This window comes from Oryctolagus cuniculus, chromosome 3 (genome assembly GCF_964237555.1).
Source record: "Oryctolagus cuniculus chromosome 3, mOryCun1.1, whole genome shotgun sequence".
NCBI classification, from domain to species: Eukaryota; Metazoa; Chordata; class Mammalia; order Lagomorpha; family Leporidae; genus Oryctolagus; species Oryctolagus cuniculus.
This window is the reverse complement of record NC_091434.1, coordinates 82,669,340-82,688,323: the sequence shown is the minus strand read 5'-3', so window position 1 is coordinate 82,688,323 and position 18,984 is coordinate 82,669,340. Positions and strand designations below refer to the sequence as shown.

General features: G+C 40.4%; 1 protein-coding gene across 50 annotated transcripts in view; it reads right to left on the bottom strand.

Moving 5' to 3' along the window:
- Positions 1 to 18,984, bottom strand: part of BAZ2B (bromodomain adjacent to zinc finger domain 2B) — a 456,715-nt gene that overhangs the window by 28,696 nt on the left and 409,035 nt on the right. For all 50 annotated transcript variants that reach the window (XM_070070785.1, XM_070070790.1, XM_070070796.1 and 47 more), the window contains 4 exons: positions 16,871 to 16,933; positions 15,763 to 15,907; positions 1,481 to 2,133; positions 453 to 726 (listed from right to left, as the gene is read on the bottom strand). In XM_070070785.1, the coding sequence (XP_069926886.1) occupies positions 453 to 726; positions 1,481 to 2,133; positions 15,763 to 15,907; positions 16,871 to 16,933 (1,135 nt within the window). The remainder of the gene's footprint in view (positions 1 to 452; positions 727 to 1,480; positions 2,134 to 15,762; positions 15,908 to 16,870; positions 16,934 to 18,984) is intronic.

Below are 18,984 nucleotides of genomic sequence, written 5' to 3'. Positions count from 1 at the left end.
GCGAGAGGAAAGGTAGGAAGGAGGGAGGGAGGGAAGGAGAGAGAGAGAGACTGACACACACAAAGTGATCTCCATCTGCTATTTATTCCCCAAATGCCTGTATTGGCAGGGTTGAGCAGGATTGAAACAGGGAGCCAGAACTCAAATCAGGTCTCCGCATGGGTGACAGAGACTCAACTACTTGAACTATCGTCTCCGCCTCCCAAGACGTGCATTGGGAGGGAGCTGGAATGAGAAGCAGAGCTGGGTGCTCTGGAAGAGCATGCATGCATCTCAACCAGCATCTGGATGGCTAGGCCAAATGCCTAACCCATAAATATTTAACGGGAAATTATGGCACAATACAAATTGAAAGATTTGTTAACCGTATATAAAACCACCGAAGATTCAGTTATGAGAGTTCACAATAATGGAACAGAATAAGTGGCTATAAACCACCTCCATGTACCTACCTTCTGGAATAGGTTTTGGACTAGGAAAATCTACTGGTTTTGCTACTTCAACAGCTGCAGGTTGAACTGAAGACATCTTTTCATTCTGTGGTACTGGAGATTCACTTTTACTTGAAGCAGCGTTGGAAGTCAAAAATGAACTACCATTTCCTTCTGATAACCCCAGCCCGGATCCCAGACTAGGTAAGGGCGATGTAAATGGAATATTGGAAGTAAGCACGCTAGTGGGCCACCCACAAAACTGAAGTCCCATAACAGATACTCCACTTTTCATCTGCAAAATGAAAACATTTACAAAGAAGTTAGGAAAAACATATAGAGTCTGAAATTATTTTTTAAATTCCAAAATGATATTATTTCCTTTATCACAATCAGAGAAAACTAAATATATCACTAACAACGTTAAATTGCATGTTTTCATTTGCTTCCCAAAGTAGTTTCCCTTTTAGATATACTGTAGCAGTAATAAGTTAAAAACTAGTGACAGAAGGCTGGCACCATGGCTTACTAGGCTAATCCTCCGCCTGTGGCACCGGCACCCCAAGTTCTAGTCCCGGTTGGGGTGCTGGATTCTGTCCCGGTTGCCCCTCTTCCAGGCCAGCTCTCTGCTGTGGCCCGGGAATGCAGTGGAGGATGGCCCAAGTACTTGGGTCCTGCACCCCATGGGAGACCAGGAGAAGCACCAGGCTCATGCCATCAGATCGACACAGCGCCGGCCGTAGTGGCCATTTTGGGGGTGAACCAACGGAAGGAAGACCTTTCTCTCTGTTTCTCTCTCTCTCTCTCACTGTCTAACTCTACCTGTCAAAAAACAAACAAACAAACAAACAAAAACTAGTGACAGCAGACTTAGATAAAGGCTAGAAATCAGTAGTTCTAAAGAAGCCTGGGTGCACAAATTCTGACTTGCTTCGGTTTTCAAACTGGATTATTTTAACTATTCAACTGAGCCCCCTTGAATGAAAATCTTCACAGCTCGAAGATTAAATAAAGTAGCATAAAAATGAGTTACAGGTATCAGTAACAACCTGAAGAGGTGACAAAGCAAATGGGTTTAGACCAGCAGGATTCTGAGTAGAAGATGATCCAAGAAGAGGGGCTGGGGCAGGTGAAGGAGACTTGGATGGTGGCTGAGACTGAGGAGTCACAGAAGCAGTTGGTACATCAGCATGGGTAAGTGATGTGTCATCACAAGGTGTTCTTGGCAAAAGGCTGAACCACTGTCTATTCTTTTCAGTTAGCGTTTTTAACAACTGGTCGTTGGGGAGAGGGCTGTAGAACTTCCCTGGACCACTTGAGCCAGTATTAAACAGATTATTAGAGTCTGTCTTTTCCACATTGCTTTGTGTGGCTGTTGATTGACTGCTGCCTGTTGAATGTTTTCCACTGCTTTGATAAGACAATGTGCAACCGTTTGCACTAACATTTGGTTTAGGGTTCATGACCTCTGACTCAGGAGGCATCTTGGCAACTTCCAAAAGCTTGCTTAATTTGGAGAAAGAGCCAGGTTTCTGAAGAAACAGATTTGTGTTATCTTTTTCCTTAAAATCTTCCTTTTGTTCACAGTGATCTGTATTTGAATAATTTAAAGAGTCCCCAGATGTCTCAAACATTTCTTCTTTGACTTGGACACTTTCTGCTTTTTTTAGTTTTTCTCTTTCTTTTGCAATTTCTTCTAGTCCTACAAAACAGAAAAGTATATAATAAGTTATAACAGATGAAACCAACACTGAAATTAAATTGTATCACTATTAAATTATATGTATAAATATTTAAATATTTCTAGATTACCTACTAGTCCACACATTACCCTTTTTTATAAATTAGTTTTTCCTCATTGGGAAATTAACATATATTCATTATATAAAATTAAAATATAAAGAGATCTTACTATTAACAGCAAAATTTACTGCTAACATTTTAAAATAAATCTTCCAGAAATTGTCTGTGTAATACAAATACACTTAACAGCTGTAGAACTATTAAAAAAATCATATTATATAAGGGATCTTCAAAAATTCATGGAAAATGCATATCATGAAAACACTACATATAGATTTCAAATTTTTGTGCATTAAAATAAACAACTTTAAATTCCATTTTCTATGAATTTTTCAAAATCCCTCATAAACATACTATTCCAATTTGTTTTCCTGACTAATACTCTGTACATATCTTAACATATAAATAAACATACAACCACATAATAAATTTTAATGGTTACAGAGTATTCAATGGACTATATCCTAATTAAAAAATGAATCTTCTTCCGATAGACATCAACAGGGCCCAATTATCCCCTACTATAAACAATGCTGTAAATGATGAATGACCCTGCATCTGCATCTTAGAACTTTAAAATTTCTGTTCACTTCCTTAGGATACATTTCCAAAGTCAAAGTCCTTTTGGAAGTTTTTTTTTTTTTAAGATTTATTTATTTTTTTGAAAGAGTTACAGAGAGAGGAGAAGAGACACACTCACAGAAATCTTCCATCCACTGGTTCGCTCCCCAAATGGTCACATAGGCCAGGGCTGGGCTAGGCTGAAGTCAGGAGCCAGCAGCTTCATCTGGGTCTCCCACCTGGGTGGCAGGGGCCCAAGGACTTGGGCCATCTTCTGCTGCCTTCCCAGGCACATCAGCAGGGAGTTGGGTGGGAAGTGGAGGACTCAAATGGGCACCCGTATGGGATGCTGGCATGCCCTACACCACAATCCAACCCCTAGGGTTTTTGAAACATTGTCCAACTGCCCTCTAAAAACTCTGGACCAATATAGGCACCTATCAGAAGTACAGGAGAACACTGTTGGCCTACATTCCCAGCAAAACTGGATCCTAATAATATTTTTGATCTTAGCCAATATCTGGGAGATGAAAATCTATACTGCATTATTTGTAATTACTAGTGAGGCCAAATTTTTTTTTATAACTTTATTGATATTTCTTTGTGAACTTCTAGTTCATAGTCTACCTAACATTTTAAAAATAACTTATATGTACTTCTTTAAAAATAGAAGTCTACTATTTTATTCAATTTGAAGAGTAATACACATTCAGGGTAAAGGAGTCAGTGGTGAAGGGTATACAGTAAAGCCCTTTCACCCCTGCTCCCCTCACAGCCTCTATTGCTATTCTTTGGTAGGGTGTAACCATGATTAATCATGTATATATACCACTCCAGAAATATTATATCCTCTATCTATGTCATCACTTTGTACTATTAGATAAATGAATATTTACTTTTCTACAATTTAGAATAAATCCAAACTTCTGACCAACGCCTGCAACACTGTCTATGATCTGGTTCCTGAAAATCTCTCTGCCCTCTACACAACCCCTGTCCTTGAAAACTTTTCTCAAACATATTTTCTCCTTTCTCAGGGCCTTTGTACTTGCCACTCCCTCTGGCTGGGACACTGTTTTGCTGACTGGCTGCTTATCCTTCATGTCTCGGATTAAGTGTCATTTCTTCAGATTTCCTCCGTCACCACATATAAAACAGGGTCCCCCTCCCATTCATCTCACAGTATCATTTTGTATTTTTTTCTTTACAGAACTTATCATTATACATGATAATGTTTATTTTCGATTCCCTCCATATCTACACATTAGAATTTAAATCAATGAGCTCTACTAAAAGGCACAGCAATGCCGGTCTTGCTTATTACTGGATCCCAAATGCATAACATAGTTGCTGCTATAAAACAGGAGCTCAATAAATATTCCTTGAAGGACATAAAAGGATAAATTTAATATTTTCAGAAACAATATATATTAGAGAGCTTTCTAAGGCAAAATTTAAAAGCATACTTCGTTTTTTAAATCAGCTGCATAACATTATATTGTATGGGTATATCATTATTTAGTCTTTAATGTTTCAAATAGCTCTCATATCATTCTCTTGAAAATAGTTCCTAATAGAAACTAAAATTCTGCATGTCAGATTATATGTCAGACTAATATAGAGTACCAAGGACTAGATTTACCCTCTTGTGTAAAACAACCAAAAACAGAAAATTCATGAAACAATAGTTTGCAAAAAACTGGGGATCAAATAACAAAGATGGAAAACAAATGCAGCAAGCCCTCCCATGGCGCCAGCAGACTGCTTTGGGCCACAGCACAGAAGAATCCAGGTGGAGCCTGGCAAACTGCTTGAGATGAGGAAATGGAACTGAGAGCCCAGGGAAACCTACGTGGCGAGAGCACCTGGGAGCGCATTCTGAGAGGAAAGAACTGCAGAGACAACTCCAGAGACCTGCAGAGGGATCCCCTGCGTACTCAGCAGAGGCGTGATTAGCCATCATGCACAAGGAAGCTGAGGCCAAGAAAAATACATCTGAAAGGATCACAGTGGGCCATGCCCGGTGCTCACACTAGCTAGGAAACACGTCTGTGCCTACCAACCAGATGCAGAAAGCTCAACACCCACAAGCATTAGGCACAGTACTCAGTAGGATTTAACTTCAGTCTGCTGTGCCTCAGACCTAGACTGAGCACTGTTGTAGTTCTGCCTAAAAAATGTTAAATGCAAGACTTGAAAGGATCAAATTTTCCCCAAGTGACCTGGCTGTGTCTCAGTTAAACAAAGCCCCAGAATACTTACAGGAATGAAAAAAAAAATCCAGGACCGAACTAGGTAACACAATCTTTGCCAAAAACCAACACTTAGTAGGCATGCAAAGAAGCAGGAAAGTATGACATATAATTAGAAAAATCAATCAGTCAGAACTGATAGCAGAATTAGCAGGGAACATTGTGTGTGAAAAAAATCTGAAAATCACTCCCAAATTTGGCAAAAATTATAAACCCACAGATCCAAGAAACAACAAACTTCAGGCCCTAACATATACCACAATCAAAGTACTCAGAACCAATGATCAGGAAAATCTTAAGAGTGGACAGAAAAAACAACAACAACAACAACAAAAAACTCAAAGTAGAGAAAAGTAAAAAAAGAGAATTATTCTATAGGAAAAAGCATTTGTCTCCTTGAGTTTCTTCAGAATCACTCAGATTTATTTATTTATTTGAAATTAATTTATTTATTTGAAAGGAAGAGTGATGGGAGTGGAGGAGAAGGAGAGAGAGACAGAGAGAGATATCTTCCATCTGCTGGTTCTCTTCCCAAATGTCTGCAATGACCCCAGCTAAGCCAGGCTGAAGCCAGGAGCCTGAACTCCATCTGTTCTCCCATGTGGGTGCAGGGGCCCAAGCACCTGGGCCATTCTTCTGCCGCTTTCCCAGGCACATTAGCAGGGAGCTAGATTGCAAGCAGAGCAGTTGGGACTCAAACCAATGCCCTGATATGGGATGCTAGCATCACAGGCAGCAGTTTAACCTGCTACACCGCATTGCTGGCCCGCAGTTTAGCAATTTTCATGAGTCCTAAGAGAAAGAGTGAACCAGAAAGGGTGATAGCAAACTCCCACTGTTTCTCTGTTAAAATATATATGAAGCATCTGGTTGGTGTGGACAGGAAGTCAGTTATTTTGAGGCATGTTATTCAGGAGCCCAGGTGAAAAGACCAGTAGGAGTAAATCTAGTAGTACATAGCGCAAGGGTTAGGTTCTCACAACAGATCTGCCACCATAAAAATAAGCTTTCTTGTTTGTGTGACGAGGGGACAAGATGAAGCTGAGAAAGAGAAAACACATACCCCTGTAAGGAATGGTCAGTCTGGATTATCTATTAACACTGGGGCAGATGTTGCTTCTCTATTTCTAAAAGAGTTACTTGGTGTCCCTGGTAATACAAATCCCCATCTGGGTGATTCTTCTTCATTTTTTAGAGAGAAAGAAGGACAGAGAAGTTCCATATTCAGTTCATTCTCCATATACTCCCAATGGCCAAGATTGGGTCAGGTCAAACCTGGGAGCTGCAAAAGCAATCCAGGTCTCCAATGTGGATGGCAGGAACCCAACGACTTGAACTATCATGTGCTGCCTCCTGGGGTCTGCATTAGCAGGAAGCTAGAGTCAAGAGGCAGAGCCAGGAATTGAACCCAGGCACTTGGATGTGGGACATGGGCATCTTATCTGCTAGGCTGCATACTCACTCCTTCTAGAGATTCCTGCATGAGACCTAGACTTGATCCAGAAATGCAGCTGCTCTGAAAAAGCTACTGTGCTAGCAGGTCCTCCTAGGTGGTAGGAACTTTGATTTTATTCTTTCACCTGGGAGGCAATGTTAGGACTGAAGTAGTTCTTTCAGATCATGCGATCCCTATCTGAGGGAGGAAATGGAATGAGAGACCCTAATGAGTGGCATAGGTTTCTGCCCTAACTAAAAAGAAAGATAGAAAAAAGGGAACAGATAGATGGGCTAGACTTCTGAAGTCTCCTTCACATCAATAAATGTGATGTTGCTCACAAACAGAAGCGACGATAAGACAGAAATTGAGGGCCAGTGCTGCAGCTCACTTGGCTAATCCTTTGCCTGTGACGCTGGCACCCCAGGTTCTAGTCCCAGTTGGGGTGCCGGTTCTGTCACGGTTGCTCCTCTTCTAGTCCAGCTCTCTGCTGTGGCGCGGGAAGGCAGTGGAGGATGGCCCAAGTGCTTCGGCCCTGCACCTGCATGGGAGACCAGGAGGAAGCGCCTGGCTCCTGGCTTCGGAACAGCGCAGCACCGGCCGTAGCAGCCATTCGAGGGGTGAACCAACGGAAAGGAAGACCTTTCTGTCTGTCTCTCTTTCTCTCACTGTCTAACTCTGCCTGTCAAAAAATAAAAAATAAAAAAAGACAGACATTGAGGTAGTGTGCCTAATCCTAGAGTGTGGTCCTTTTAATAAACTTGCAAGAGCTACTTACACTGTGGAAGGCACACATGTGAGATGTGAGGAATATCAAAAGGGTCACAGGCTTGAATGATTGCTAGAAGAGGAGGAGTATCGAGAAGATTAGGTGGAGAAGTTTCCTGGGGAGGAATCTCTTTAGAAATTAGGGCTATTAAACCTCATTCTGGCAAACTGCATGGTAAGGTCTCACAGACTCTAGACTCTTCAAAAAAGGAATTGGAAATGAGTGAGTGTTTAGCCTAGTGGCTTAGATGCCCGCATCCCATATAGATATGTCTGCATTTGATTCCCAGCTCCAGCTCCTGACTCCAACTTCCTGCCAATGAAGACACTGTAAGGCAGAAGCAATGGCCCAAGTATTGGGCTACTGCCACTCACATGGAGACCTGAATTACATTCCTGGCTCCTGGATCTGGCCTTGACTCCAGCCCTGCCCAGCTGTTGTTGGCATGTCGGGAGGGAACCAGCAGATTGAACTCTGTCTGTCTGCTACTTAAGAAAAAAAAAAAGAGGATTTGTAGAATACAGCAGTGGGAAATAGTCTACATCATCTTGACTTTTGAAATAGGATTTGTGGCAAGAAGACTCAATCATCAGCTCTACTTCATGAGTTTGATTCAAATCCTGAAGCCAGGCTTCTTTGTTCTCTGATATGAGCTTTTTCAAACTTAAGGAGGTCTGCATTTGGGCTCCATCTCCTGAGGTCACATCCAAGGGATCACTAACCATGTACTCCACATATCACTGTGCTGCCAAGAAGAGCCTCAAGCATTTATGGGCTTGATGGAAATGAGAGACCAAGGATCTACTGTTATAGAGCACAAAAGAGCTCTGGCACACCAGTTGCTCTATGGGGGTATGGAATTGGTACAGTTTGTGGCCAAAAGACTAGATTCACAATCACTGCAAAGGTTTTCAGACCTTCCATGTGATCTCTAGTTATTACTTTATCAGTTTGCATAACTTGCTTGGGAATACTGGGATGTTTAGATCCTGCAGACACAAGTGTATGCATCTAGCCGGCGCTGCGGCTCAATAGGCTAATCCTCCACCTGGCAGCGAAGGCATACCAGGTTCTAGTCCAGTCGGGGTGCCGGATTCTGTCCCGGTTGCCCCTCTTCCAGGCCAGCTCTCTGCTGTGGCCAGGGAGTGCAGTGGAGGATGGCCCAAGTGCTTGGGCCCTGCACCCCATGGGAGACCAGGAGAAGCACCTGGCTCCTGCCTTTGGATCAGCGTGGTGCGCCGGCTGCAGTGCACCTGCTGTGGCGGCCATTGGAGGGTGAACCAATGGCAAAGGAAGACCTTTCTCTCTGTCTGTCTCTCTCACTATCCACTCTGCTTGTCAAAAAAAAAGTCTATGCATCAGTTGGACATATTTATTATGACCTCAGCTGACAACTTCTTTATCTGTTGACCAGGTTTGCTGCAAAAGCCACATATACTACCAGCACCTGCCAATGTTGTGCAGCAATGTTGCACACTTGAAGGAAAAAAGAGATTGCATTTCTTTCTTTCTTTCTTTCTTTCTTTCTTTCTTTCTTTCTTTCTTTCTTTTTTTTTTTTTTTGACAGAGTTAGATAGTGAGAGAAAGAGAGACAGAGAGAAAAGTCTTCCTTTTCCGTTTGTTCATCCCCCAAATGACCGCTATGGCCTGCACGCTGCGCCGATCCGAAGCCAGGAACCAGGCACTTCTTTCTGGTCTCCCGTGCAGGTGCAGGGCCCAAGCACTTGGGCCCTCCTCCACTGCCTTCCCAGGCCACAACAGAGAGCTGGATTGCAAGAGGAGCAGCTGTGACAGAACCGGAACCCCAACTAGGACTAGAACCCGGGGTACCAGCGCCGCAGGCGGAGGATTAGCCAAGTGAGCTGGAGCGCTGGCCGATTGCATTTCTTATACAAGAACAGATTCAGGCAGGGGTACTGAGCAACATCAGTTCACAATTTAACAACCCTATTTGGCTAACCCTGTTTGACTACAGAACTATAAGGTTCTATGACTGTGGAAGGCAAAGAGACTCTATGGCATTTGTTAGTTCTTGGGTATTTGATTTCCTCTAGCAGATTGACAGCATACACCCTTTCTGGTTATGGAGTTGCTGAGCCTCTGGCTTGTGCATATAATATACATAATATTAAGACTGTGACATAATCTATTATATATTGGGGTTTTCTGATATGATGCAATCAAACAATGGAACTACTTTCATAGCTGCTACTACTCAGCAATGGATGGACTAACACGGTTGTATGACCGTTCCTCACTCCCTTTTATACACACAGTACAGCATGCTGAAATAGCATTCTTTAAAGAAAAAAAAGATTTGTTTACTTTTATGTATTTGAAAGGTAGAGTGACAGAAAGGGAAGGAAAGAGAGAGATCTTCCATCTTCTGATTGACTCTCCAAATGGCTGCAATAGCCAGGTCAGGGCCGGGCAAAAGCCAAGAGCCCAGAACTCCATTCTGGTCTCCCACAAAGGTGGCAGGTGCCCAAGTACACGCTGCTACCTTCCCAGGCACAGTAGCAGGGAGCTGGATCAAAAGTGGACAGCTGGGACTTGAACCAAACTGGCACTCCAAGATATGGCATGCTGGCATCACAAGCAGCGGCCTCTGGAACAGCATTCTGATAGACAGCTGCATCGCCCCCTTCAGCCGGGACCATGTAAGATCATCTGGTCTGGATGCCTTCTGCTGTTTATACTTTGAACACTGCATTTACTTCATAAAGGTCCCTCCACTTGGCTGAAATTCCTTGGCACCCAGGAGTCAAAGACCAGAAATGGATAAAGAATTTACTTGCTCTGCCAGGACCTGAATTTTTAGACTTCAGTATTTGTCTCCTTTTGCATACTGGTCATGGTTTTGACAAGTGGCTGGGAAAAGGTTTGTGTTGTTCATATTATAGAGCAATGGATGGATACTTGCCTGCCTTTCTGATGACACTGGCTAGCTACATCCACAGGATCTAAAAATGCAGAGTGGCCTGAAAGCAGGGCTGTCTCTCAAGGCACTTTGGCTGCTTGTCCAGTTTGCATACTCCTGCAGAACCACTATAGGGGTTCAGGAGATCCTGTGTAATTTGTTACTTCTCCGCTCTTAATGCTATCACTAATGAATTATTATTAGCACCACATATACTGTTTATGGTATGGGCTCCCATACAACATGAATTTAACCTAATATATTTTTCTTTGGAGGTAATCCAAGGTATATTTTCTCTAGGTAACAGTAATTGATGATCATGTTGTTAAAAGGATTTTTGTTAAAAACATGTATTTAAGCTTTAAATATAAGAGTGTTAAAGCTAACCTTATTAAGAATATATTGTGCTTTTAAAGAAACAAAAAATTATGAATATGAGAAAGGAAGTAATGTACACTGTTAATACTGTAATAATGTTTAATATACATTTACTTATTGCAGTTTCTACCAGTTGGAACATATTCATTTTTATCAGCCTTGCCTCTGAGATACAGTACTTGCTTATATTACACATTTATATGCTCTCATTCTTTGTCTGCATATAAGCTATGTCTTTCTAATCAGATTGCCAACTCTTTGTGAATAGGCACAGATTCTTCTGCAACTCCACAGCACTTAATACAAGGCATGACATAGGCACAAATTAAATAATTGATTAAATCATGGTCCCCCTCCTATTTTAAATAGCTGTAAGGTAAAAAGAAGGTATATACATTTGCCATTTATTTTATAGCTTCCTAGTACTTAGAATAATATAGCAGATGTGTATCTATTAATGAAAAAAACCCTTCATGAGGAAAAAACTTTAAGTGAAAAATTAGGACTTTCACCATGTATTGTGCAATGACCACAATATTCTAAATTAATGTTTATATCACTTTGTAGCTCATTCAGATCTACTATTTTACACAATCCTTATAACAATGAAAGAATGTATCAGAGCTTATTAAGATTCTTCTTTTGTACAGACAGAAATCAAGATCCAGAGAGGTGAAGTGGTAGGGCCTAAAGGGAAGCTAGGGTCTAATAACTACAAATTCAATCGATGTTATTTAATCAGAGAGGCCTAAAACTTAAAACAAAGTCTCCTGCAAGCTATTCTGCGAACCTCATAAAAACATTTAGTTGCAGTTATGTGTTGCATAGATGTTTGCATCAACTACAGGCTGCTTATACAACAGTAGTCACATCAGATTATAATGAGACTGGAAATTCCTATCACCTACTGGTGACATAGACATTATAACATCACAGGGCAATGAATTTCTCATGATTGTGATGCTGGTATAAACAAACTCACTACTCTAACAGTCATATAAAACTATAGAACATATAATTATAGATAGTACATAATATCCAATATAATAAACAACAATGTTAATGGTGTATGAATTTGCTATATTATACTTTTATCATTATTTTAGAGGGTACTCCTTTAATTAAAAACATGCTCACTTGAAACAGTATGCTGCATTACACAACAGCAGCTTCAACATTCCTTGCTTCCTGTGTCTCTTGATTGCATAATATTTTCTAGTGTTTGATTTGATGTCATGTTGATTTGTTCATTATGACCCTAGGAGCAACAGGCTATACTATTTATATATATATATATATATATACCCCCTATATATAGCCTAGGTATGTAGGAAGCTATATCATTTAGAATTGCATAGTACACTGTGTTGTACACATAATGATGAAATTACCTGAAGATAAATTTCTAAGAACATATCCCTGTCATCATTAAGTGTTACATAACTGTATTTTATTTATATTAATTAAGATATTTTTAGTGTGTTTATGGTATGTAAAATAGTATGCTTAACACCATGGAGAATAAAAGGTTGTACAGATGAGAATTTTAAGGCTTTGGGCCTGGCATTGTGGCATAGTGAGTTAAACTGCCACCTGTGATGCCAGCAGCCAGTTCGAGTACTGGCTGCGGGTACTTTCAATCCAATTTTTGTACTAATATACCTGGGGAAACAGTGGAAGATGGCTCAAGTCCCTGGGCCTCTGCACCTATCTGGGAGACTTGGATGAAACAGGCTTCAGCCTGGCTGAGATCCTGTTCTGGCTTGTTGGCCATCTGGGGAGTGAACCAGTGGATGGAAGATCTCTCTTTCTCAATTCTGAATTTCCAATAAAATAAATCTTTTTCAAAAAAGTGCTAAATAACAAGGTCTACCCTGTATATATCAGTCTCAAGAGGTACTAACTCCAAATATGACATTTCCTGTCCCAGTCCCAGGCAGGGAAAATATTTTTTAAAAAAGTGTCATAGTATATACATAAATGTGCCAAACTAGTGGTATAATTAACTCTTTGGTTATTTTTATTTTTGTTTTTTTGACAGGCAGAGTGGACACTGAGAGAGAGAGACAGAGAGAAAGGTCTTCCTTTTTTTGCCGTTGGTTCACCCTCCAATGGCCGCTGCGGCTGGCGCACTGCGGCCGGCGCACCACGCTGATCCAATGGCAGGAGCCAGGCACTTATCCTGGTCTCCCATGGGGTGCAGGGCCCAAGTACTTTGGCCATCCTCCACTGTACTCTCTGGCCATAGCAGAGAGCTGGCCTGGAAGAGGGGCAACCGGGACAGAATCCGGCACCCTGACTGGGACTAGAACCCAGTTTGCCGGCGCTGCAGGCGGAGGATTAGCCTATTGAGCCATGGCACCGGCAACTCTTTGGTTTTAAAGGGGAATCCATATACTAAAGATTAATTCCACATAAATAAGTGGGAGTTTATAAAGGGCTAGTATTTGAGTTTGACCAAGAAAGATGGTTGCAGATTTAGATAATCTGTGAAAGGAAAAAGATGGTCTGTCTAGAATTGCAGAAAAGGTAAATTATCATTATAATGAAAGAAGTATTATTTACAAAAGACATAGAGAACACACATGTGGTGAGTGACCATGAATACAGTAGTGTAGGGTAACTCATATCAGGAAACACCTAAAGAGAATGTGAGGGCAGATTTTTCAGGATCTTGAAGGGTAGGCTAAAGTAAAAATTTACTGCATCATCTTAAAGGCATCAGAAAGTCATTTAAGATTTTGGATGAAAGATATATCATGGTGACAGAACAAAATAGGAGGGTTGCATGTACAAAAATTGAGGACAGTTGCGATAATCCAGGGATATAATAAGGAACTGACTGAAGTAGTGGTGCAAAGTGACTGCAGACTTTTTGAGAGAAAACCTGATGTGCTGGATAACCTCAAGTTCACAGGCTCAGGCGACTGAGAATGGTGTACTCCTTACTCAACCTGAAGATTTAACTGGTCTGGGGCAGGATTCAGGTTGGTCTCTTAAACTTCTCAGGTGATTTTAGTTACAGCAAAAGTAAATCACCCTCACTAGGGCATTTCTTTGCTTTTGAACTTTACCAGGCTCTACCCCTCCAAGTGACCCAGTTTTGTCATTTTAAATTCAAAGTCTTGACTTCAACTTTCATTTAATGCCATTCCAAACAACTCCTCTTGCCTTCTCTGATTCTGTTCAAGCATCACAATTTTTCTACTGAGGATGAAGTCATCAAATTTATCTCTTATTCCACTTTTCTTACATTATAGTAGGTAATTTGTTATAGTAGTTCCACATTCAACATTTCACCTTCTATCTTTACAAAACTGTTTGTACCCGAGTTTAGGGCCTCTCTAACTTTTTTAAAAACAACAATTAATTTATTTGAAAGGCAGAGTGACAGAAAGAGGGACAGAGATCTTCTGTCTGCTGGTTCACTTCCCAAGGGCTATCCTCCACTGCCACCCCAGGAACATCAGCAGGGAGCTGCACCTGAGGCACAGTAGGGGATCTGATATGGGATGCTGATGTCACAAGTGGCGGCTTAACCCCTGTGCCACAACATTGACACTAATGGCTTTTCTAATTTTTAGCTGGGCTATTAGAATGGTTTCACAGTGGGCTTCTCTTCTCCTTCTTACCCCAATCTAATGTTTACTTTGCTCCCAGATTATTTTAGTGTAGGTCTGCTGCGTAAATTAGTCTCTTTCACAAAGAGCTCACAGTCCAGTGGCAGAGATGGCCATGTGTATCAAAACTTGTGGAAAATATTAAGGAGGCTATATAGCGTCTTCCTGCTTTGAGACTTCTAAATATTTTGCTTTTAAATTTTTTTTTAAAGATTTATTTATTTTAAAGGCAGAGTTACAGAGAGGCAGAGGCAGACAGAGGTCTTCCATCTGCTGGTTCACTTCCCAGCTGGAGCTGTGCCAATCCAAAGCCAGGAGCCAGGAGTTTCTTCCGGGTCTCGCACCTGGGTGCAGGGGCCCAAGGACTGAGCCATCTTCTATTGCTTTCCCAGGCCATAGCAGAGAGCTGGATTGGAAGTAGAGCATCTGGGACTCAAACTAGCGCCAATATGGAATGCCGAAACTGCAGGTGGCGGCTTTACCTGCTAGGCTACAGTGCTGGCCCCGCTTTTAAACTTTTAAGGTTCAGAGTTTACTCTTTGATTTTCAGAGTCCTAATATTAATTAGAGTTTACTCTTGGTCCATCCAGATTGGAAAGCAAATGTGTAGGACAGAGATCTATTTGGAAAGGCTATGAGTTCCCTCAAACAGATCTATCAGTTTTTGTCACGATATAGGGATCACAAAATTCTCAATTAAAAAGGGTGATTCCATTGCTGAAACGGAAAAGCTTTAAAACAACTGCTTTATTTATAATTTCTATTATAAGTATTATAGGTATAGTGTGGACTAACCAAACTCTTGCAAAAGAACCATAAACCTCTACATGATGTGAATTAGATTTTATATAACTTTCTGCTTCCTGCAGTGCTGAGAAATCAAAAGATGTATTCAAAGACATTTTTGCTACCATGTGTAACTGTGGGTCACTACCAACATTCCAAAATCTGTAGGCACTGACATAACACTTTGGCACCATCAGAAGTCAGACATTTGGAAAAGGGCAGACCTAAAGTTCTGAAAACTCAATTCAAGCAGTGCTACTGAGCACCTAAGCATACAAAGCACTATACTAGTTTATGTTACGGAAATGAGGCAGCAAAAGGATAGTCCCAGGGTAGAACTTTGAAGACTGGGGGCGACCTAAAATTCAAGAAATAGTCACAAATTCCAAACATGAGCAAGACTCCAAAATGAGTGAGGACAATGATAATGATCCTAGATTTAAACAAGTGACCTCTGAGGGGGTACTGTCAGGAGGAATGTTTGTTAAAAAATTAAATAAACCATACGCTGAAAAGTTTGAGAATGGCAAGAAAGAGAAATAGAGCAGCTACTATAATACAGTAAATAAGAGACAGAATAGCTTATGTTTGATGTCAGAAAGACTGGTAGGAAAAAGCCACGGGCAGGGGAAGTATCTGTCAGTAAAAGGGGCACCTACTATGAGTTCAAAGGGAAAGTGAATCAAGGTTTCACAATGTTTATCAATAGAGCAGCCTTGACTGTGAAAGCACAAAATATATAAGTAACAGTTTTTAAAATTTCTCTTATTTAACACTACATAGTAGTCATAGATTAATAGTGCCTACCTTCACCACTCTCCATGCCTTCTACAAAAATTCCCCCACACTGGGGAAGAATCCAGTACCGGCGTCTGTAACGATCTTGGCCGAACATCATCGAACGTAATGAGTGAGAAGCATCAAAGAGCTTCCTTCTGTACTGACTCTGTTGCTGTTAAAAATAGCATATATTAAGTTATAGGTAAGTGCTTTAAACATTAATATATAAGCAAATTTATGCTTATGCTTTTAGAACAAATAAATTTATTTCTGGGAAAAGATCACAAAAGGGCTTAATATTACATAGTTGACTGTAATTTCAGTAATATTTATAATATGAAAATCATTTTAAGAATAACTGGGATAGTTTTGTTGCCATGTATAAAAATGTTTTATCAGTTATCTTATATTAAAGATATATTTATAGTTGATAATAAAAAATGTGGTCAACTATACCACTGAGCCAAAGCAAATTAGCTCAATTCCATTATTTGTAGTATGTAACAGTGTTTACATATAATTTGCCAAATCTATATTTACATATTTTTATACTGATGATATAAAAGTAGGTCACAAATGACTAAATTTTGGGATGGATCTGTGAAGAATATGTTGATACAATACACAAATATCTCATAATAGTGTTAAGGAATCATTTTTTTCTTCCTTACAAAAAGTTCATCTTAAATTTCACTAATTCTATTGAAATTGGGTTTCCAATGAAAGGTACACATGTACAGTTTGCCCATCCAATGCAAATAAAATCCATAAACATAAAACCAAAGATGCTAAAGCTCTTACTTTGAAATTCAACTGAATTTTTTCAGTAATTTATTCCAAGGGATAAAATCATGCCTGCATTGTGTTTATATGAAGAGCTCAAGAATACAGAATCATTTCTTCACAAGCTCTGATTAAGTTCAATATCATGTCTTTGGAGGCATTAACCTTTGCATTTAACCTTAGCTTTAAACTATTAAGGTTTAATTGTGATGGTGTTTCTAAAGCTTTTCATTTTAATTACTGAAAAAAAAAAGCTTTTTACTTAGCAGTCAGAAAAACTAATCCTATACAATACAGATTTTTAAAGCATTAATCTTAAAAAGATGTAAACATTAATGTTAAAAAATCTTACTTTACTCAGTTTTTCAATCTGTTTTTCTAGCTCTTCAACACTTGCTGCTTGGTCACCATCATCCTATATATAACAAAAGAGTGTCAATTGTCTGTTTTTAAAATTATTTATTCAATCAATCAGCAAATATTTCATGAAAGCCTCCTTTATGCTAAGTACTAAGTTGGAGAGGCATCATGAAAACAAGTGAGACTTAGTTCTTGTTCTCTATAAGAACAATCTGGTAGAGAGACATTAATTAATGTAATGTAAGACATTACATTAAGAAAAAACACCAGATATTAGGAATCTGTAAGAACCACAAAGAGACAGAGATTAGCAGCCATGGAGTTTTGGGCAGGGTGAGATTATTTCTAACAGGAATACATTCCAAGAGAGGCCATATGGAAGAATCATGGTTTAAATGAGCTATTCAAGCATGATTAGGAATTTATCAATCAGAGAAAGGAGGACAGGGCATTCCAACAACAGTCTTGCCATATTTTGAGATGAAAGGTGCAGGAAGAGGAAGTGGGAAATGAGCCAAGAGGAGGTTAGGACTAGATCGTGAAGAGCTGTAAGTGCTGACAAAGGACAATGGTACGACCCTGTGAGGGTGGTTAAATACTGTAACTGTGCTTTACAAAGATTGATCTGGCAATAGTCGTCAGATGGCCTGGAGCAGAGAAAGCACCAAAACTGGAAAAACTAGCTGCTTAAATGCAACAATGATTTAAGACAGAGGGAAAATGGGTTAAAAAAATAAAAATAGAGAAAAACAAGTGGGTATAAGATATAATACATAGTTAGAAAACTATTACGTTCTGGTATCTCACGGATATGAGGCAGAGAGAGATGAGAGAGGTAAAGAAAATGCTTTCATAACTTAGTTTCTTAAATTTCTATAAGGAGTGCATAAATGATAGACATTGGTAAAACTATTGAGGTCTTCTTTTCACTTTCTTTAGAAATATTATTTGTGCTAACAAAATGTACTCTCTTTGTGATTCAGAGAAAGGTTAAAAGACTAGGGATAGGCGTCTGATCTGCTGGTGAAGACACAGATTGGGACACCTGTGTCCCACATCCGAGTGCCTGCCTCTGGCTCCTGATTCCTGCAAACATACACTTGGCAGGCAGCAGGGATGGCTCCAGTGATTAGGTTCCTGCCATCCACATGGGAGACCCGGATTGGATTCCTGGCTCCTGGCTTCAATATGCAGCTTAGGCCACTGCAGGCATTTGGAGAGCGAACCAGGGGATGGAAGCTCTCTGTTTCACCTGCTCTGCGTCTAAACTATTAAAAAGCGAAACAAAACAGAACAACAGAACAATCTTGGAGACCCTTAAATTTTGACTCCAACTGGATATTTATATACTGATTCTGTTTTTTTAAAAGGTTTTTATTTATTTATTTGAAAGGTAGAGTTACAGAGAGACAGAGGCAGAGAGGGAGAGAGAGAGAGAGAAAAAGGTCTTCTATCTGCTGGTTCACTCCCCAATTGGCTGCAATGGCCAGAGCTGGGCCTATCCAAAGCCAAGGAGCCAGAAGCTTCTTCTCGGTCTCCCACGTGGGTGCTGGGGCCCAAGGACTAGGGTTATCTTCCACCGCTTTTCCAGGCCATAGCAGAGAGTGGGATTGGAAGAGGAGCAGCCAGGACTCAAACCGGCATCCATATGGGATGCCAGCACTGGAGGCGGCGGCTTTACCCACTACGCCACAGTGCCGGCCCCATATACAGATTCTTAAAGTTATCTACTGATCAGCAGGACAAGTGTTTGCTTAATGCAAATATAACATTTGAGCAATAAATATTTAAAATAAGATATCAAAGTAGCCATACACCAACCAATTAACTAAATGCAATTTTCAAGATTTTTTTCTATGATGAGAAAGAAATAAAATGTCTACTGAAGTTTTGTTTTTGTTTTAAGAAGTTTTAGTTCAAGGCTGGTGCTGTGGCATAGCAGGTTATGGCTCTGCCTGCAGTGCTGCCATCCCATATGGCACCAGTTCAAGTCTCGGCTGCTTCATTTCTGATCTATCTTCCTGCTCATAGCCTTGGAAAGCAGTGGAAGATGGCCCAAATGCTTGGGCCCCTGCACCTGTGTGGGAGACATGGAAGAAGCTCCTG